This window comes from Cherax quadricarinatus, chromosome 3 (assembly GCF_038502225.1).
Source record: "Cherax quadricarinatus isolate ZL_2023a chromosome 3, ASM3850222v1, whole genome shotgun sequence".
Lineage (NCBI taxonomy): Eukaryota > Metazoa > Arthropoda > Malacostraca > Decapoda > Parastacidae > Cherax > Cherax quadricarinatus.
In genome coordinates, this window is record NC_091294.1 from 55,335,820 (window position 1) to 55,358,508 (window position 22,689).

Consider the following 22,689-nt stretch of genomic DNA (forward strand, 5'->3'; position numbering starts at 1 on the left):
CACATGTGGGCCTACCAGCTTTCTCCTGCTTGATTTGAAGCCGCTAGAATTATTGAGTATATATACGTCAGAAACATTGGCTTGTAAGACGTATTTATACGTCGAAAACAGTCAAAGGGTTAAATGTCGTATATTACGTTAATATACACATTTTCATTAATCCATCCATGATATTTTTTTTTTCAAAATTATATAATAAACATGATATATAACATAAAAAGATGATAAATACACCCCACAATATAATAGATAAACATAAATATGAGATGTCGTAGCCAGATAACTTGTACAAGTGACGACTAGAATAACATTTTCTCTAGTCTAACATAAGAGAAAATGTGTTACTGGGGTAACTGTAGAAAATTATTCCTTTTGTATGTAAGTTTATTCAGGTATACACAAATACAGTTACATAGATTATCATACATAACAGCATATGTGTAGAGAACCTAGGATAACCCAAAAAATTCAGAGTGACTTATTTCCATTGCCTTCACTCAGAGCGTCATTTCTTCTAAAAATGGTGTCACATGAGAATGGGAGTGTTATTCTTTATTTATTCTACCGTATCAATGTAGAGACAACTTGTACACAATGTAACTTGTACACAAACCAGACGTGTGCACTGTTTGTTTACAAAACTTACATTGGCCTGGTTTGTTTACATAACTCTGCACCTGTCTTCCCTCATGTACTCATTCTCTCTCTCTCTCTCTCTCTCTCATTTATTTGTTTTATCTCGTTTACTAACCCCTGACCCTACATTATTAAGACTAAAAATATTTTAAGGTAAGTAATTAGTGAACTGTATATGAATTTTATCACTCTGGGATGCTTAACCCTTTCAAGGTCCTCAGGCCATCTCCCAGACTTGTTCTCAGGGTCGCCCAAATTTCGAAAACAAAACAAAAAATATTTTTTCTCTTGAAAAGATAGAGAATCTTTTCCCGATCATATTGACACCAAAAGTATGAAATTTGATGGAAAACTTACGGAATTATGCTCTAGCGAAGTTAGCGGTCTCGACTATTTTTACGCATCGGCGATTTTGCCCACTTGGAGTCCTATTTTCGGCCAATTCCAGTGTACTAGTCGACAAAAATCATAACTTTTGCTAGAACTCCATTTTTTCTATCGAATGAGTACAAGAAACCACCCATTTACTGATTTCAACTATCCAATAGTGTGGTCAGAATTTAGCAATTTTGCCAATTTCACACAAATTTCAAAAGATGCTAATTTCCAAATAGGGTCCAGAATAAACAAGAAAGACATTCCTGGCACTAAAATAACATTTCCTCTGTTCATTAGTCATGTCCCCACGCCCCTCTTCTTTTGTTTTCCACTTTGAATTTTTATTCTCACAAAAAACAGATTTTCTGTTATGCAGACTACTGCATTAGTGTAAAAATGGTATAAATAATATCATTGCACTAGTAAAAGAATATTAGACTCCCCAGTTGACGTGTATCGGGCGTGCGGTGTGATTTGCTTACTCTTGAACATTGGTAAAAATCGAACATTTCCGCTACTTTGAGCTCAATTTCAAGGTTGTTTTCATTGTGAAACTAATCAAAATCATCTCTGTTTCTGTAATGTGTTTTCCATTTTATCACGTGAGACCATGAAAATGAGAATACAACGATAAATACTATACCAAAATACACCTCAAAATCGGCATTTTGTTAAAAAAAAAAAAGTCGGAGTTTTTTTCTCATGCACTGCGTGCTGCAGGATTTTATTTATATGGCGCACACTACCATTCTCTCACATGTGGGCCTACCAGCTTTCTCCTGCCTGATTTGAAGTTGCTAGAATTATTGAGTATATATACGTCCGAAACACTGGCTCGTAAGACATACATATATGCACAAATAACCTGCACATAAAAGAGAGAAGCATACGACGACGTTTCGGTCCGACTTGGACCATTGACAAAGTCACACTAACAGAGGTGGAGCAGGACGGCTATATATAGGCAGGAAGAGGTGGTAGTAGTAGTAGAAGTAATACAAGAATTGTATATAATACCGACAGGATGAAATTAATTTCATCCTATCGGTATTATATACAATTCTTGTACTACTTCTACTACTACTACCACCTCTTCCTGCCTATATATAGCCATCCTGCTCCACCTCTGTTAGTGTGACTTTGTCAATGGTCCAAGTCGGACCGAAACGTCGTCGTAAGCTTCTCTCTTTTATGTGCGGGTTATTTGTGTATTGTTCCAGTCACGGTATTGTGCCTTTTTGTTATTTACATACATATATGACCAAAACAGTCAAAGGGTTAACGTACACCAAAAATTAAAAAAAAAAAAGGACGATAAATAAGGGAGTTCACTTCTTATCAATTAGCTGCCTCTTTGCAGTATATAGTAGTACCTTGGGATACGAACTTAATTCGTCCCAGAAAGCTGTTAGAGTGCCGATACCAAACGAATTTGTTCCCATAAGGGTTAATGTAAATTAGATCAATCCATTTCAAACCCCCAAAAAATACACTTACAAAAGCACTTATATAAATACATTTACTTAACTGTTCGAGTTTTGAGCTGTTTGTATCCTGAGGTACCACTGTATTTTCATGTGGTTTTTATGGTTGTATTCTCATTTTTTTTGGTCGCACTTGATAGAATGGAAGATATGTTACAGAAATAGATATGATTTTGATTTGTTTCATGATGAAAAGTACCTTTGAATTTTGCTCATAGTAGTGGAAATGTTCGATTTTTGCCGATGTTCAATGAACCTTCATGTGTAAGTTAAGTTGGTTAATTTTATTAAGTGTATTCTATCCTAACCACTCTGTAATCTGGCAAACTCAGTAATCTGGCACACTACAGGTTCCAATGATGCTGGATTTGTGATGGTGGACCTGTAATTCCGTACAGTCAGTGAGTCTAATCATTCAAGTAAGTCAAGTCAGTGTAGTCAGTACAGTCAAGTCAGTAGGCCAGTCCAGTCAGTAAGTCAGGTCAATACAGCCAGTCAGTCAGTCAGTTTATTCAGGTAAACATACACATAAATACAGTTAAATAAATTATGATACATAGCTTATGTAAACACTGCATGTATTGACTGGTATTCAGGAATCAACCAAGTTAATCACAAACACATCTGAGAATTGTATGGGACATGTATGTATGGACCAATGATCATAAACCAGCTGAACAGGTATATTACATGTTACAGAACCGTCGCATCTGAACAAGTGGAAAGATACAACTTTGGCCAAAATGTGTATTACTTGCTACAGTAATGCTTATGCCTTGTCTCTACAAGCCCTGTATAACATTTTGACATTTTTGGGTTATCCTAGGTAATTTACACTATGATAACTGTACAGTGGAACCTCGGCTTACGAACTTAATCCGCTCCGTGACTTTTTTCATATCCTGATTTGTTCGTATGCTGAGTCAATTTTCCTCATTTAAATTAATTGAAAACCGTTAATCCGTTCTGGTGGAGTTCCTGCTCTCAGAGGCAAGAACAATACACTTCAATATACAGTGGACCCCCAGATTATGTCGTCATTGGAATTCGTAATATTTGGAATAAGTAACGTTGTTTTGTCAAAATATTATCTTGGTGATCGTCATTGAACTCGGTATCAGTTGTTCGTCCTGAATGTGTCTGCACGGCCCGAGCAGTCCGACACCATTTACAGCCAGTGTGCCATTGTTTATCAGCCAGTGATGATGATCCCACGCATTCATACGATTTATTTTGTATTCCATGCATTTTAGTTCTTGCAACTGCTAAATAAGCCACCATGGGGCCCAAAGAAAGTTCCTAGTACCAGCCAGCCCTTTGGTAAAGGGCTGAGAGAGAGGGGAGAACGTGCCGTGCCTTTTTCAGTGATTCTGCCATACGTACGATAGTAAAGCAGATGGAGTCAGTAAAGACTATAGCGCCAGCCAGTGATAAAGTGTAGCCTTAACAGTGTAGCAAGTAAGTTAAGCGATTAATCGATAGAAAAAGGACAGCATGAAACTGACTCCTCCATTGTTGTTGGAGGTATATAGGGCTACGGACTAATACTGCTGCCTCTGCCTGCCACCTTCACCACCACTATGTAAGGCTTATCTTTCAGTGGCCCTTATACACCCAACAACAAACAACATGCCACCACTCGTGACATTCTTAATGCCATATTTTATTCATTCCAGAGTGTATATCATGTTTCTATGTTATTAATATTGTTTATTATATCATGTTAGATGAGTTGTGCTAGATAAACAAGCCGTAGAGCTGATATTAGTGTCATATTGAAGGACTATCTTGTCCTGTCTCCCAACACAATTCCTAACATACACCAGAAACAGACCTCTCTGGAACACTTCTTTTGAGTGACAAGGGTCCAGTGACTCGCAAGCTGGTCCTAGTGGCACTAAAAAACAAAGAAGGGAAGTAACCCAGGATAAGGACTTGGTACCTGAATTCTTTATGGAAGGGGATTCCCCCTTCCAAACAATTGTAAACTCCTCCATCCTCTCCCCTTCTCCTGTCTTCCATACATCACCATGTCTTCAATAAAGGTAAGTGTGATGTTTTTATTGTTTTGTTCTTCATGTATCATTGTTTTCTGTGTAGGTAAATGTATATTTCATGTAGAAAACATTTTTTTGTTAATACTTTTGGGTGTCTTAAACAGATTAATTGGATTTCCATTATTTCTTATGAGGAAAATTAATTCGGAATTCTCCAGATTCGGGTTTAGTCACTCTCTCTGGAACGGATTAATTACGAAAACCAGGGCCACCGTATTTCAACATTGCATGACAGTAAATCTTATATTTTTTGGTGTGTATAAAAATTCATTATGTGAATGAAAAATCAAAATGGAATTCATTTGTAAAGCCTGAAAATGTAACTAATGAAAATAGGAAATGTTAGTTTAGTGCCAGGAATGCTTTCATTGTAGTTTATTCTAGACTGTATTTTGAAATTGATATACAGTGGACCCCGCATAACGGACGCCTTGCATAGCGGACAATCCGCATAGCGGACGCTTTGATCGCTAAAATTTTGCCCCGCGTAGCGCCCAAAAACCCGCTCAGCGGCCTTCGTCCGAGACGCGTCCAATGTGCGGCCTGAGCCACGCTCACATGTTCCGCGGGTGGCATTGTTTACCAGCCAGCCTACGCGGTAACATCCAAGCATACAATCGGAACATTTTGTATTATTACAGTGTTTTTGGTGATTTTTTTCTGGAAAATAAGTGACCATGGGCCCCAAGAAAGCTTCTAGTGCCAACCCTACAGCAATAAGGGTGAGAATTACTATGGAGATGAAGAAAAAGATCATTGATAAGTATGAAAGTGGAGTGCGTGTCTCCGAGCTGGCCAGGTTGTATAATAAACCCCAATCAACCATCGCTACTATTGGTGGTACAGCTGCTGCTGCTGCTGTATCACCATCAGCTGCTGCTGCACTGTCAGCTGCTGCTGCTGTACCACCGTCAGCTGCTCCTGCTGCTGTAGTACCGTCTGCTGCTGCTGTAGCATCATCTGCTGCTGCTGTAGCATCGTCTGCTGCTGCTGTAGCATCGTCTGTTGCTGCTGTAGCATCGTCTGTTGCTGCTGTACCACCGTCAGCTGCTGCTGCTGCTGCTGTAGCACCGTTGTTGGTGTGGCTTATTGAGAATACCAAGAAACAATTAACCCCAGAGGATTTGCCACCCAGGATAGCCCAAAAAAGTCAGTGTCATCGAAGACTGTCTAACTTATTTCCATTGGGGTCCTTAATCTTGTCTCCCAGGATGCAACCCACACCAGTCGACTAACACCCAGGTGAACAGGGAAAATGCCTGGAACTAGTGCTCATATTGGTGAATTTAGAGCCAGCAAAGGTTGGTTTGAGAGATTTAAGAATCGTAGTGACATACACAGTGTGATAAGGCCTGTTCTGGAAGAAAATACCAAACAGGACCTACAGTACTCAGGAGGAAAAGGCACTCCCAGGACACAGTGTCTCATCAGTCATTGCTGCATCTTCAATAAAGGTAAGTGTCATTTATTCTTCATTTAGTAGAGTAGTACATGCACAATATATATTGTGCATGTACTATACTATTGTGCATGTATCCTTCTCTTTGTGTGTAGGAAAATGTATATTTCATGTGGTAAAATTTTTTTTTTCAAACTTTTGGGTGTCTTGCACGGATTAATTTGATTTCCATTATTTCTTATGGGGAAAATTCATTCACATAGCAAACATTTCGCATAACAGCCAGCCCTCTTGCACGGATTAAGGTCGCTATGCGGGGGTCCACTGTATTTTGAACTTTGTGTTAAATTGGCCAAATTACCAATTTCCGATCACTTTATTGGGTAGTTGAAACAGTTGACTGGGTGGTTTCGTGTGCTCAATTGATAAAATAGAAGTACACTGTAGAGTGGACCCCTGCCTTAAGAACGCATCGCGTTACGTTAAATCCGCCATACGAAGCATTTGAATGCAAAATTTTTGCCTCGCCTCACGATAAAAAACTCGCCTTATGTGATTCGTCCGGGACGCGTCCCATGTGTGGCCTCAGCGCCAGTGTTTACAAGCCAGCCAGTGCGGTCGCATCTATGCACACATTTGGTACATTTCACATTATCCCGGTGTTTTTAGTGCTTGTAACTGCAAAATAAGTCACCATGAACCCCAAGAAAGCTTCTAGTGCCATCCCTGTGGTAAAAAGGGCGAGAATTAGTATGGGATTGAAAAAAGAGATTAAGGAAATGTGTGCAAAGTGGGTTGAACTGCAAACCTTTATGGATGAAATCGCCCTGACACAACTACTGCAAGCCGTGTTGACAACCTGTACAATGGCAATGTTATGGCCCATTTTAGGAAAGTCTTAAAGGAACAGGAGGTACAGAGCTCTGTGGACAGATTTTTTGTGCGACAGAGGTCCAGTGACTCTCAAGCTGGTCCTAGTGGCATTAAAAGAAGAAGGGAAGTAACCCCAAAAAGGACTTGCTACCTCAAGTCCTAATTGAAGGGGATTCCCCTTCTAAACAATAACTTCCACTCTCTCCCCTCCTCCCATCCCATCAATCATCACCAGATCTTCAATAAAGGTGTCATGTATTCTATTCTTAGTAGAGTAGTAATTGTGCATGTCTTCTTCACTTTGTATTAAAACTAATATTTCATGTGGTAAAAATTTTTTTTCATTGTGGTGTCAGGAACGGATTAATTTGATTTCCATTATTTCTTATGGGGAAAATTAATTCGCCTTACGATAATTTTGGCTTACGATGAGCTCTCAGGAACGGATTAATATTGTAAGGTGGGAGGTCCACTGTATTACTAGCGAACTAGCAAAGAATTTGGTCAGCTGGAATAATGTCTAATTGTCCTAAAATTGGAGTCAGAGTTGGCAAAATCGATGATGTGTAAATATCGCTGATGCAGCAAAATTCGCAAGACCGTAATTTTGTCAGTTCTCCATCAAATTTTTGTATTTTTTTTATTACATTCAGAAAAAGATTCTCTACAATTTCATAAGAAAAAATAAAATATTTTTTGAAAATTCTTGGACCCTGGCTGTCACTCTGAGATTTGGCCTCTGGACCTTCAGGCCATCAGTGCCGTAATATTATGGCTCGCAAGCCAGTGTTGGTGCTGTAGTATTATGCCAAAATTCTAGCTGTTTCAGATCTAGTGGGAGAGAGCTGGTAGACATACATGTGAGACAATGAGTCTGCATGGTCAGTGTGTGCAATATAAAAAAAATCGGGGAGGCTACAGTGCATTGTGGGAGTGCCAATTCAGTACACCTTGTTCACCATGCCTAGCGGTAAGGAATTCCTCACTCCCCGGCAAAATGGGACTCTTCCCTTCCCAAGTGATAGTTCTAACAGAGATGGAAGTGCCAGTGAAGATGAATTTCATGGTTTTGAGGAGTTTGTGACTGAAAGCAATGCCCAGAATACCAGAAATAGTGCTGAAAACCCAGACAACCATCAGCCTTCCACCTCTGGTGCTGGGCCCTCTTGCCCTCTTGTTCATGTTTAGTTGTACCACAGCGAAAGAGGAAACTCGTATTTTTCCATGTCTCGAAGAATAAGTAAGTAAGTTTATTCAGGTATACATAAATACAGTGACATTATCATACATAGCAGCATATGTGTAGAGAACCTGGGATAACCCAAAAAAGTCAAAGTGACTGATTTCCATGTGGTTGGTGGGGAAGATAGTATGGGTGGTGGGAAGATAGTATGGTTGGTGGGGAAGACTGTATGGGTAATGGGTAACATTACAATTGGGATGGATAATATATGTGTGGCAGTAGGTGGTGATGGTAATGTATTGCTTCATGTAGCACCAGCAGCACCCTAAGCTGGTAACCATGCTGCTGACTCAGCACATCCGCAACAAAGGCCACCTTTAGCCACCCCTACACAACCTGTATAACCACAACAACCCACCCACAAAAATGCAGAGACACTCGTTTTATGTGTGAGGAGTGTAAAACAGCACTGTGCATAGCACCATGTTTCAAAGAGACCCATAAGCTGCAGCACTTCTAGGAATGTGTCCATTGACTGTGTGCATGTATATTATAGAGCAATAGTAGTAATAAACAACTTTTTTAATTCTTGGGTTGTGTAAACAATATAATGATAATACAGTGGAACTCTGGATTTTGGCTGTAGTCCGTTCCAGAAGGTTGGCCTAAATCCGAGAAGGCCGAAAACTGAAATGTTTCCCGTAAGAATTAATGTAAATACAATAAATCTGTTCCAGACACCCAAAAATATTAACCAAAAATACATTTTTTAAAGATTAAGTATAGTTTTACATACAGGAAACAATGAGAAGTAAATATAAAGCACAAATTTTAGTGATAAATGAACAATACATACCTTTATTGAAGACGCTTGTCGGCATGTTGAAGAAAGGGAGGAGGGGGAGAGGGACTTAGGGGTTATTGTTTGGAAGGGGAATCCTCCTCCAGAAGGACTTAAGGTATCAAATCCCTATCCCGGGTTACTTCCCTTCTTTGTCTTTTACTGCCACTAGGACCAGTATAGCCAGTGAGCCTACATGCATAATTTCTATACTAGTTTCCACCAGAGGCCAGGCCTCTTGGTGGGCATGCCAGCCTGCCCACCCCTGCCTCTCTCTCTCTCTCAGCAGCCTTCACTCAGTCAAGCTGGCCTACTCCCCTCTCCCTCGTGGGAATGGTCCCCTTCCCTTGGGGCCATGGGCACAAACACACTGCCCGTGTACCCCACGACATTGCAAATAAAGTAAGAAGCCTCCGAAGCCTTATCATTGAAACCCGCCTGCAGCAACGTGACAGTAACCTTTTAGTAAACATTGGTGACAGGGGAGCAGTTGTGTTGCCCAGAGGAGGGACGGAAGAGGAATGGAATAAAGTTGTCTTGACTTCATCACCCTACACAATAAGCATCCATCTCTCATCGAGTTATCCGGATGTTGTGTCTGCAAGTCTTAGCATCCAGACAAAGGTACAAGCAGAATCCAGGCCAAATTTCTTTGAAAAATATAAGTGGCACTTCACAGCGCCCCAAGCTGTTTCTTAAGTCACGTATTCAGCGTCACTTGTATGTTGCTGCTGTTTTTTTTTTCAGCTCAGCACGGCTATTTCAGCAAGCAGAGGAGAGTTTGTGGTGATTTCTGCGTCCACTGTGAGTGTTCCCTTGTTAGTGGGTGGGAGAGGAGGAAGTAGCCATTCCTTGCCTCGCCCACGCTCACCCTACTGTACGCCACCACACCATACACCACTCACCGTTGCTCTCACTCTCTCTACTGTGTTTTCTGCATATTTTCGTGTGAAATCTTGGCCCGAGCTGTGTATCTGAGTGCCCGAGGTCACTTGACACCACTTGGATCATGAAGCCACGTGGACCTACAAGCCGTGTGGGCTAAGCCAGATCGCAAGCCACGCTGTGATCTGCTGCCCAACTTCACGACATCAGCCACGATGCTGCCCGACTTCACGATGTCTGTCTGACGTTGATATCACTCCATGATATTCTTCGTGACATCACCTCGAGACGTCTGCTGACGTCACCTCGCAATGTCACCCCACGACGTCATGCCTTACATCACCATATGATGTCATATCGACAGTGTTAGTTTCACAGTGAGCAATATGTTGTGTTGTCGAGAAGATTGAGAGAAGATATATGTCATGTGTTAATTCCTCTCAGTCGGTGTTCTCACACGTTCGTGTATAGCCTAGTGTTGATTTTTGCACAGAAAAGCATCATTTGCTGAGTTGGAGACTGACAGGTGCCACTGGCAGCCTTTCCTGACCTGTTTCCAGCCTTTTTCGATACCATACGACGCAACATGTAGCACTCATTGGAGGTATGACTCATAGAATTATGGTACATGCAAAAGCCATCTCGGTGCTGAGTGCAGGGATGATTTCGGTCGTTGCGTGGGGACCTAGGTTTATTACAGTCCGATTAGTAGCGGCCACACTTACCACAGTTAATACGAGTTACCCACGTTTGGCTGGTGAATTCAGTGGTGAACATTGCTGACGTTTAACCTTTTGCCTGTAGTTCCTACCCGACCTATCAGATTACATTGTTTTAAATACTCAGTTGTACTTCAGATTGTAAATTGTTTAAATTGTTCTATTGTAATACTATAATTTCTATAAAATAATTCAAAACTGTAATTATTCACTACCAAACTTCTCTGCTAGACCTATTAAAGCCATATAGCATTACCTAATAATACTCAAGTCTCTGTACTCACTGTAACTCACCTAATGACCATTTAATCTGTTAAAGCCTAATTAATCTTAAGTTAATTTTAAGTTTGCCCAAAATGCTCTGCATACAAAGGGGCTTTTGGCATGTACACTTAACTATTATATTCCTTTGTACAACTATGTATCATGTCAAAATAAAATATTATTATTATTATTATTATTATTATTATTATTACGATTGTATTTGTTATTTGTACTCAACCTATTGTTATTTGTGTAGGGCAAAGTATCACTGGCCGGTGACTGTTTAACCCTTTGACTGTTGCAACCCCCAATCCTGAGGTGTCTCCTGGTGTCGCAAAATTTAAAAAAAAAAAAATTTCTTATGAAATGATAGAGAATCTTTTCCCGATTGTAATGACACCAAAAAAAAAACGAAATTTGATGGAAAACTGACGGAATTATGCTCTTGCGAAGTTAGCGACCTCGGCGCTGTTTACAAATCGGCGATTTCGCCCACTTTGAGCCCTATTTTCGGCTAATTCCATTGTTCCAGTCGCCCAAACTCATAGCTATTTCTTTAGAACTCCATTTTTTCTATCGATTGAGTACAAGAAACTGCCCATTTACCGATTTCAACTACCTAATAATGTGGTCAGAAATTTGCAATTTGGCCAATTTCACAAAAAAAATAAAAAATATGACAATTTCAAAATAAGGTCCAGAATGAACAATGCAGACATTCCTGGCTCTAAAATAACATTTTCTTTGCTCATCAGTCATGTCTCCAGGCCCCTCTGATATTACTCGTGCTTTCTATTTTGAATTTTTATTCAAACAAAAAATAGAAGACTTACTGTTATGCAGACTACTGCAATACTGTAATAATTGTATAAATAACATCAACCCATTCATGACTGCATATTAGAATGGCTAGTTGGACATTTATTGGACAATGACATCATTTGTTTACTTTTGAACATTGGCAAAAATCAAACATTTCCCCTACTTTGAGCTCCATTTCTAGGTTCTTTTTATAGTAAAATCAACCAAAATCACCTCTATTTCTATAATATGTTTTCCATTCTATCAAATGAGACCAAGGAAACGAGAATACAACCATAAATACTATATGAAAATAGACCACAAAGTCGGCATTTTAATTAAAAAAAAAACTGTTGGAGTTTTTTTTTCTTATTATGCACTGCGTGCTCCAGGATTTTTTTTATATGGTGCACACTGACCACACAGACCCATTCTCTCACATGTGGGCCTACCAGCTTTCTCCTGCTTGATTTGAAGCCGCTAGAATTTGAGTATGTATATGTCAAACACGGTACCTCGTAAGACGTATATATACGGCCGCGACAGTCAAAGGGTTAATGGCCGCAGCAAAAGTGACTGCACACACACACACACACACACACACACACACACACACACACACACACACACACACACACACACACACACACACAGGGAGAGGGAGATAGGGGGGAGAGAGAGGGGAGGGAGAGGGAGGGAGGGAGAGGGAGTGAGGGAGAGGGAGGGAGGGAGGGAGGGAGAGAGGGAGGGAGGGAGAGAGAGAGAGAGGGAGGGAGAGAGAGAGGGAGGTAGAGAGAGAGGGAGGGAGAGAGAGAGGGAGGGAGAGAGAGAGGGAGGGAGAGAGAGGGGGAGGGAGAGAGAGGGAGAGAAAGAGGGAGGGAGGGGAGAGAGAGGGAGGGAGAGAGAGAGAGGGAGGGAGAGAGAGGGAGGGAGGGAGGGAGAGAGAGAGGGGGAGGGAGAGAGATAAAGTCAGTTGATCAAATGAAAATGCTGGCCCACAGATGGCTCCAACTTCATCCTGTTCCCTACTTGTATGTCTCATAACAATAAAAATGCTTTCAAATGAGCTGATGTAGGTAACAGCTCTTAGCTTGCCAATAAAGTTAGGAATCCTTAACCTGTAATATAGCTGTCAATAAAGCTAGGGATCCTTAACCTTGTCAAACCCTGTGTAAAAAAAAAAAAAAAAAGAGAGAGGGATAGAGAGGGAGGGGGAGGGAGAGAGGGAGGGAGGGAGAGAGAGAGAGGGAGGGAGAGAGAGAGGGAGAGAGAGAGAGAGAGGGAGGGAGGGAGGGAGGGAGGGAGGGAGGGAGAGAGGGAGGGAGGGAGAGGGAGAGAGAGAGTTATCCTTAACCTGTAAATAGCTTGTCAATAAAGCTAGGGATCCTTAACCTAACCTTGTCAAACCCTGTGTAAAAAAGATATAGAGAGAGAGAGAGAGAGAGAGAGAGATATAGAGAGAGAGATAGAGAGAGATATAGAGAGAGAGATATAGAGAGAGAGATATAGAGAGAGATATAGAGAGAGAGATAGAGAGAGATATATATAGAGAGAGAGAGAGAGATAGATATAGAGAGAGATAGATATAGAGAGAGATAGATAGATAGATAGATAGATAGATATAGAGATAGATATAGATATAGAGATAGATATAGATATAGAGATAGATAGATAGATAGCCCAAGATTGCTGAGATGTGCAGACCACCTAGCAGCACCTCTAACTCGCATCTTTCAGCACTGCCTGATGATGTAAATGGCCTTCTCTGTGGAAAGAGGCAAATGAAGTCCCTGTTCACAAAAAGAAGAGCAGAGCAGAAATCAGCAACTACAAACCAGTGTCATTCCTGTCAATCACTGGCAAGCTCCTTGAGACAATATTCTCAAGACAAATGACAGAGTTTTTTGACTACCACTTGCTACTTTATGACCGTCAATATGGCTTCAGGAAAGGTTACTCTGCTGCTGATCTGTTGTTAAACCTCTCTGCTAAGTGGCACCAGTCACTGGATGAATCCAAAGTCAGCTGGTGCTTTCGACCGGGTGTGGCACCAGGGCCTCTTAACAAAACTGCAAGCTCTGGGAATTGCAGGCTCTACATTATGTCTCCTCAGTGATTACCTTCATGGTAGATCTCTAAGGGTAGTTCTCAATGGAACAGAATCAGCAAGACATCCTATTGGGGCAAGTGTTCCACAAGGAAGCATGCTGGGACGATTGTTATGGAATGTCTACTTCAATGACCTTATCTCATCCCAGAATCCCATGCATATGCAGACGACTGTACACTGACATTCACTTATCCAAGAGAAGAAATGCCAGCTGCTCTAAGCTACATCAATCACCAGCTAAGAGCTATATCAGCATGGGAAAATAGATGGCTAGTAACATTTGCACCTGAGAAAACACAAATGATGATGGTCCCTGGGCACCATGATGGAAATGTCGGTGCAGTAGTAAGGATGAATGGGAGGGTGTTGGCACCTGGGGAAGAAGTTGATATCCTTGGGATGAAATTTGACTCCAAACTGACCATGAAGAACCACGTTGTAAATCTTGCAAACAAGGAAGTCAGGAAGCTTACAGCACTTCGCCGTATCTCACATCTGCTTGACAGTAGGGGTTGCAAGATTCTGTACGAGGCACAAGTGTGTGCTCACACCTTGAGTATGCTCCACTTTCTTGGTTTGCCTGACCCCCTCCTCTCATCTGCAACTGCTTGACAGAGTAGAGAACAGAGCAAGACGTCTCATCTCTCGCCTGGACCAATCCTGGATAGATGTGTCATTTCAGCAGAGCCTTCAACACAGGAGGGATGTGGGTGGCCTTACTGTTATGTACAAGGCCAATATTGTCAAAGTACCACACTTGGCTCCACTTCGAGGACAGCGAGAAGCAAGCTTCTCTACCACAAGACGGGCAGAAAGCAGCATCTTCACTCTGGCTGTACCCTTCTCCAGAACATCACTTCATCTGAGATCATTTATCCCCAGGATGACTCGAGTATGGAACACATTCGTACAGCATTATGATGTCAATGAGATAAAGTCAGTTGACCAAACGAAAGTGCTGGCCCAGAGATGGCTCCAACTTCATCCTGTTCCCTACTTGTGTGTCTCATAACAATAAAAAAAGCTTTAAAATGAGCTGATGTAGATAACAGCTCTTAGCTTGTCAATAAAGTTAGGAATCCTTAACCCTTTCAGGGTCCAAGGCCCAAATCTGGAGTCACGCACCAGTGTCCAAGAATTTTCAAAAAAAAAATTTGTTATTTTTTCTTATGAAATCGTAGAGAATCTTTTTGTGAAGGTAATAAAACAAAAAGTACAAAATTTGGTGGAAAATTGACGAAATTATGCTCTCGCGAATTTTGATGTGTCAGCGATATTTACGAATCGGCGATTTTGCCGACTTTGACTCCCATTTTAGGCCAATTACATTATTCCAATCAACCAAATTCTTAGCTATTTCACTAGTATTACTTCGATTCTATCGATTGAGCACAAGAAATCGCCAAGTCAACTGTTTCAACTACAAAATAAAGTGATCGGAAATTGTTAATTTGGCCAATTTAACACAAAGTTCAAAATATTCCAATTTCAAAATAGGGTCCAGAATGAACATTGTAGGCATTCCTGGCACTAAACTAACATTTCCTCTGTTCATTAGTTATGTTTTGAGGCTTTACAAATAAATTCTATTTTGATTTTTTATTCACATAATGAATTTTTATTCACACCAAAAAATAGAAGATTTACTGTTATGCAGTACTGTAATAATTGTATAAATATCATCACCATATTTGTGAATGTATATTAGACCCACCAGCTGACGTGTATTAGACGTGTGAGGTCGTTTGTTTACTCTTGAATATCGGCAAAAATTTAACATTTCCGCTACCTTGAGCTCAGTTTCAAGCCATTTCCAATGCTAAAACCAATCAAAATCATCTCTATTTCTGTAATATGTCTTCCATTCTATCAAATGAGACCAAGAAATCGCAAATACAACTATAAAAAACATACGAAAAAACACTGCAAAGTTGCTGTTTTAATCGAAAAATCATGATTTCATTTTTTTCTCTCATTATACACAGTGTGCTGCAGGATCTGTTTTATGTGGTGCACACATACCACATAGATGTATTCTCTCATATCTAGGCCCAAATGTACCACTCACAGTTTATCAGAGTGAGCTGAGCTCATGGCGTAGATCTACGGTTTGGACCCTGAACGTAAAGCCGTAGATCTACGGGACGGACCCTGAAAGGGTTAACCAGTAAATAGCTTGTCAATAAAGCTAGGGATCCTTAACCTTGTCAAACCATGTGAGAGAGAGAAAAAAAAAAGAGGGAGGGAGGGAGGGGATTAATTGGATTCACATTATTTCTTATGGGAAGTATTGCTTCAGTTTTTGTACAATTCAGTTTTTGTCAGACTTTCTGGAATGAATTAATCACGAAAACTGAGGTTCCACTGTAGTTAGTACGTTACGTATTAATATGTTATTATACTATTGTTATTTGGGGTCTGGAACGGATAAATTTTGTTTACATTACTCTTTATGGGAAAAATTAGTTTGGTTGTCGAATCAACACACACCACCCACCCACACCACCCACACCACCCACACCACCCACACCACCCACCCACACCACCCACCCACACCACCCACCCACACCACCCACACACACCACCCACACACACCACCCACACACACCACCCACACACACCACCCACACACACCACCCACACCACCCACACACACCACCCACACACACCACCCACACACACCACCCACACACACCACCCACACACACCACCCACACCACCCACACACACCACCCACACCACCCACACACACCACCCACACACACCACCCACACACACCACCCACACACACCACCCACACACACCACCCACACACACCACCCACACACACCACCCACACACACCACCCACACACACCACCCACACACACCACCCACACACACCACCCACACACACCACCCACACACACCACCCACACACACATGCACACCCACATGCACATACGTGCACACTGAGGGTATCTAAGCAGGTAAGCTAAGGGTGTGAAACCAGGTAAGAACCAGAAATAATGGATTTGTTTGATAAATTTAGATTTAGAAAGGACATAGTACTGGTTTTCGAACAGAGTTGTGGATGTGTGTAACAATCTTCCGAGTAGGGTGATTGAGGCTAGGACCTTTGATAGCTTTTAAAAGAGATTGGACAAATATGTGAGTGGGAGGGGCTGGGTTTGTTTGGTGTCATTGGTTATGGGAGTAAATTCTTAAGTAGCTTTGGGTAGGAGCCGTTTTGATAGGAACCTGCCTTGTGTGGGCCAGTTGTCGTTCTGCAGTGTTTCTCCATTCTTATGCTCTTTTGTTCTAACCTAATGGCTAGGTGTAGAATTTTTGTAATAAAGTTGGTAGAATTACTGACAATATGTAAAGTAAAAGGACACAAGTGCAACTAATGTGACATTTTATTGTGGCAACGTTTCGCTCTCCAGGAGCTTTGTCAAGCCGCTGCAAACAGTACATGGACACAGAGGGTATATATAGGCTCAGAGTGAGGTGCAATACTAGTGGTGGTGGTGGTAGTAATAGTAGTAGTAGCAGCAGCAGCAGCAGCAGCAGCAGCAGCAGTAGTAGTAGTAGTAGCAGCAGCGGCGGCAGTAGCAGTGGTAGTAGTAGTAGTGGTGGTAGTAGTAGTAGTGGTGGTGATAGTAGTAGTGGTGGTAGTAGTTGTAATGGTAGTAGTAGTAGTGGTAGTAGTTGTAGTAGTAGTTGTTGTTGTTGTAGTTGTTGTAGTAGTAGTAGTAGTAGTTGTTGTTGTAGTTGTTGTTGTTGTAGTTGTTGTTGTTGTAGTTATTGTTTATGTATGTATGTCCATAGCTTAAAGGGCATTACTAATTTTTAGTGTGTTAATGGCTTGCTGAACACTGTCATTCATTGTCCTCAATATTTGTGTTTCACAGGAGAAATTTGAGCACCTGAAAATTAACTAGTCATTGCTTTAGATCTAATATACCTTATTTTTCCATTATTTATTCATTAATGTTTCGTTACACATTATAATCCTGTCATTTTTATACAGGGAGGGAAGATTGAAAGTGATGAATTGCTGGCTGCTCCTGCTAGCAGTACCTCTCCAGCACTCTCTGCATCTGTTCTTTCACGCAACATACTTAGGAAAGCACGTCTCAACCTGAACAAAACAACCCTCCAGAAAATCCGCAACCCAGCATCCCTCCAGAGGCTCATTCCAATGTGTGATGAAGGTCATTACAGTAATACCTCAATTTTTGTTTAGTTTTTGAAACAAATTTGTTCTCATTTATTGTGTTTAACATAGTACATACATGTTTCATAGATGATGAGTCGCGCAGGGGTATTGAACCAGTGTCCATGTAAACTGGCCCAGGCTTGACAAGCATGTGGCTTGCTAAAGTCTTGGGAAAACTGCGCTTACTGACCAATTACCTTAATTTGGCATTCAATATTTTTGAAGTAGTTTGTGTGGTTTATATTGAATTTATTTTGTATTTCAGGAAGTGTAGAGGGAAAGTGTGCCATCTGCGACTTAGCTGATGGAAACTCGCGAAAGTTTGGTATTGTGTTTTGTGAGATCTGCAGCAACTTCCTTCACAATGCCAGTGATGGTCCAAGAGAGGTTTTTGAATGTCAAGGCAGTAAAGGTGAATGTCAATTTCAGGGCTATGTGGAAGAAGATCGCTGCCTAGCTTGCTGGCTGTCTAGAATACTTGTCTCATGTTCCATGCCTAGCCTTCTTCATGATCGTCTTCGCAAACGATTACCAACAATTTTGAAAGAGCACATACCAACAAGCTTAGCCCGGTGTATGAATGTTGGTGGTCTACCAATCATATTAGAAAAAGATGCAGACTTAGCAAGTCACACAAAGAGATTGCCTTTAGATCCAGGAGGGGGTGGGGCATTTGGATCAGTGATGGACTTACCAGGTGGATGGCGGCGTAAAACAGGACCAGAAGTTGTTGTTATCAGCCCCAGTGGGGAAAAATTCAAAAGTGTACAAAAATTGGAAGAATTTCTAAAAAAACAAGGTATTAGCACAGATGCACGTGTTCTTTTTGGTAATAACAGTCCTGCAGTTTGTCGAAGCTCTGAAGTAAAGTCTCGACCATCAGTCCAAAGTAACATCAGCGAACGAGGGAAAGTAGTAATGACAACCCTGCCGGGTGGGTGGATACGAAGAATTAAATGGCGATCAGCTGGTGATCGTTTTGATACTTACGTATACAGCCCTGATGGCAGAACTTTCCGGTCCAGACGGGAGCTAAGTGCATATTTTCAGCTCATTGGTAAAGTTGATGATATCCATAAGTATTTCCCTGTAGTAACTGGTCACTCTGATGCTTCAGTACCCAGTTCCAGTGACACCCCAGGATCATCTAGCACTGAACCTGTGTCAAGCTCAGAGTCATGCTCAGAAATTAGTTCAGATGATAAATCTCCAGAAGCATCAGAGTGTGAGGTAGAGTCATCAAAATCTAAAAATAAAAAATCTGGTTCTACTCATGAAAAGGTGGCTAGACTTTCGTATATTAAAGATCTGAAGAGTAAAAATTATAATGAACAAGGGAGATGTAGAAGCAAGTCAGGGAGTAAATTGAAGACCACAGACAACAGTGGAGAAGATCTTGCAGGTAAGGTAAGCTCAGTTGATATTAAAAATGAAGGAAAAAATATGGAGCGCAAGTATAAAAAAGCAAAAGTGATAATGAGAAGCAGATCTATGTCAATTGGTAGAAATCAAAATAAATGTGATACAAGCTTCACAGATACAACAGAAAGTGAATCAGAACAAAAAAAATCTGGAACTGTCATGGTGTTTCCAAAAGCTTTCTCAAGAAGTAGGTCAAAGAATACTTCTAAATCTATAGAAAGCCCATCTTTAAGTGAAAAATCAACACATTTATCAGATACCCATGTTGAAATTACACAAGAAATTAATGATACAGATGTTGTCGAGGAAATACAGGATTTTGCAAATGTATCCCCAAACAGAAAACGCAGAAAGACTGAAGAGGGCCCTGTGCCTGTTGCATCAAGTGTTGAAGTCAGTGAGAGGAAACCCGATCCTAAAATAGTCTTGAAAATACCCAAGAAAGTAATCAAACCTCTAGGAAGAAAGCATAGATTGAGGAACAAAATAGTTGACAGTGACCCACCTGATGTGGGCCTAGATGATAAACAAAGTACAGAGCAACAAGTTTTACAAGATAACACAAAGGTTATTCAAGATAAAAATATAGACATGCTAGCACAAGTGCCTAGCACAAATAAATCATTAGATGAAGCTCAGGGTAAACTTTTTAATAATGACCAAAATGCAGATCCAATTGGAGTGGAGTCTGAACCATTAGTGGAAGGTGTTAAGTCCAGTGATTCCAAGGTATCACTACCTAATGTATCTGAGGGAGAAGTTGTGCCTGATTCTTTATTAGTACCTGAATTCAAATCTAAATCCAAACCCAAAAGACTTTCAGTTTATCAGACCTGTCATTTTGGAAATGGTTGGTCTAGGAAAATAAGATGGAATGAAAAAGGAGAAGGAAAAGTGGCTCTCTTGCATAGTCCTGATAGCCAGACTTTTAGATCTCGAATAGAACTGCTGGCTTACTTCAAAAAGGCAGGTCGATCAAAAGTCGACCTAGATTTTTATTTTCCACCAGTTCTTAAAAGAGAACAGACAAGTTTATCCTCAGAAACTAAGGTTGAGAAGGACCCTATTACTGAAATTTCAGCAGTAGCAGAGATCACATCAACTTCAGCTCAGTCATCTGAGGTCAGTGAATTTTCAGACACTGAAACGCTTGCTAAAACATCTGAAGATTCTTGTGCTTCTGGTGAGGAGTCAAAGAAGCCAAGAATAACCAAGGCAATAAAATGTTTTCGGAAAAGTGGCATGCAGCCTGGGTTTAAGAACTTTCCTGAAACTGTCACTGAGGAAATTACTTTTTCAAACCTAACAGCAAAAGTGTGTGACTCAATTCAACCCCTTTTGGAAGAGCCTGGGAAACATATAGCTCAGTTAGGCAAAAGTGGTAGGAAAGTTATTATTGTTTCTACTCAGGAAGGAAAATCATCTGTGAAATCTGAAACAGAGGAAGGTGAAGGACCCATCAGTGAAGTTGGTGGACCCCGAGTCAAACATGTGTGCCGTAGTCAAGCTCAGGTATGTGTCTGGTAAGGTATGTGCAAATATTGAATTCTTAAATTAAATTGAGTTATTTAACTATTATTAATTTATATTTGCATTTCTCAACAAGCATTAAGGGGTTAAAATTATAGGAAAATGTGTGATACAAATTAATAATAACATGCTCTGAGTACTTTTGTCAGAAAGATTCAAGATATTCTTCACAGTCTGATCATCTAGCCACAATTTAACTAGAACCACAATTTAACAAGAACATAGTTTTATTGAAAGTGTTCAGTATAGTATTGTATCAGAGCTAACAGACATAACTATTGGCTTAACTGACCATGCATAAAAGTACTGTACATGATTGTAAATGTGGAGATGTACAGTAAAATGTTGTTCAGGGTGGTAGGTACCTTCCTGAAACTGTCATCAACGCTTGACTCAATACGTAGCTGCCAGTCTCATTATTTCTAGCACCAAGACACTGCATGTCTTGGCTTGTTGGAGAAATGCCGTGTACTCACCTATTTGTGGTTGCAGGGGTCGAGTCTTAGCTCCTGGCCCCGTGTGTGTGTGTGTGTGTGTGTGTGTGTGTGTGTGTGTGTGCATGTGTGTGTGCATGTGTGTGTGCATGTGTGTGTGCATGTGCGTGTGCATGTGTGTGTGCATGTGCGTGTGTGTGTGTGTGTGTGTGCGTGTGTGTGCGTGTGTGTGCGTGTGTGTGTGCGTGTGTGCGTGTGTGTGTGTGTGCGTGTGTGTGTGTATGTTGTGTGTGTGTGTGTGTGTGTGTGTGTGTGTGTATACATGTGTGTATACGTGTGTGTACGTTTGCATGTACTCACCTAGTTGAGGTTGCAGGGGTCGAGTCCAAGCTCCTGGCCCCGCCTCTTCACTGGTCGCTACTATGTGTGTGTGTGTGCGCATGTGTGTGTACATTGTGTGTGTGTGCACGAGTGTGCATGAGTGCGCACGTGTACTCACATAGTTGTAGTTGCGGGGATTGAGTCATAACTCCTGGCTCCTGGCGCGCGCGTGCGTGTGTGTGGGGGGGGTTTGGAGGGAGTGTTGTGTGTGTGGTAGGGAGTGTGTGTGGGGGAGTATGGTTTTGTGTGTGTGTGTGTGTGTGTGTGTGTGTGTGTGTGTGTGTGTGTGTGTGTGTGTGATTGTGGGTGTGTGCATGGTTCTGTGTGTGTGGTGGTGTGTGCATGTGTGATTCTGTGTTTTGTTGTTTGTGTGTGGGTGTATGGATGTGGGTGTGTTCGTGTGGTTGTGTGTGTGTGTGTGCATGGGAGAGAGTGTGTGGGGGGGGTGTGGGTGTGTGTGTATGGGGGGGAGTGTATGTGTGTGGGAGTGTGTGTTTGTGTGCATGCACATTTGCTTGTGTGTGCGTGCGTGTGTATTCACCTAGTTGAGGTTGCAGGGGTCGAGTCCAAGCTCCGTGTGTGTGTGTGTGCGTGTGCATGTGTGCGCGTGTGTGCATGCTCACACGCATGTGTGTGCGTGCTCACACGCATGTGTGTGCGCATGCATGTGTGTGCGCGCACCCCCAATTGCTGAGTAGCTAAACTCTCCCCCATGTACCAACTACTTTCCCTCCTATACTTGCTACTTTCCCTTCCAGACTAGCTACCGTCCCTCTCATATCAGCTACTCTCCTGTCCAGACTAACTTCTATCCCTCTCATACCAGCTACTCTCCCTCTCATACCAACTACTCTCCCTCTCATACTAACTACTCTCCCTCTCATACCAACTACTCTCCTTCTCATACCTTCTACTCTCCCTCCCATACCAACTATCCCTCTCATACCAACTGCTCTCCTTCTCATACCAACTGCTCTCCCTCTCATACCAACTGCTCTCCCTCTCATACCAACTGCTCTCACTCTCATACCAGCTACTTAGTTTCATACCAGCTACTCTCCCTCCCATACGTGCTACTCTCCCTCCCATACG

General features: G+C 41.5%; 1 protein-coding gene across 1 annotated transcript in view; it reads left to right on the forward strand.

Moving 5' to 3' along the window:
• The window catches only part of LOC128705920 (histone lysine N-methyltransferase trithorax), a 382,322-nt gene that overhangs the window by 111,756 nt on the left and 247,877 nt on the right, over positions 1-22,689 (forward strand). Inside the window, exons 3-4 of the mRNA XM_053801012.2 lie at positions 17,642-17,825; positions 18,096-20,764. Of these exons, the coding sequence (XP_053656987.2) occupies positions 17,642-17,825; positions 18,096-20,764 (2,853 nt within the window). The remainder of the gene's footprint in view (positions 1-17,641; positions 17,826-18,095; positions 20,765-22,689) is intronic.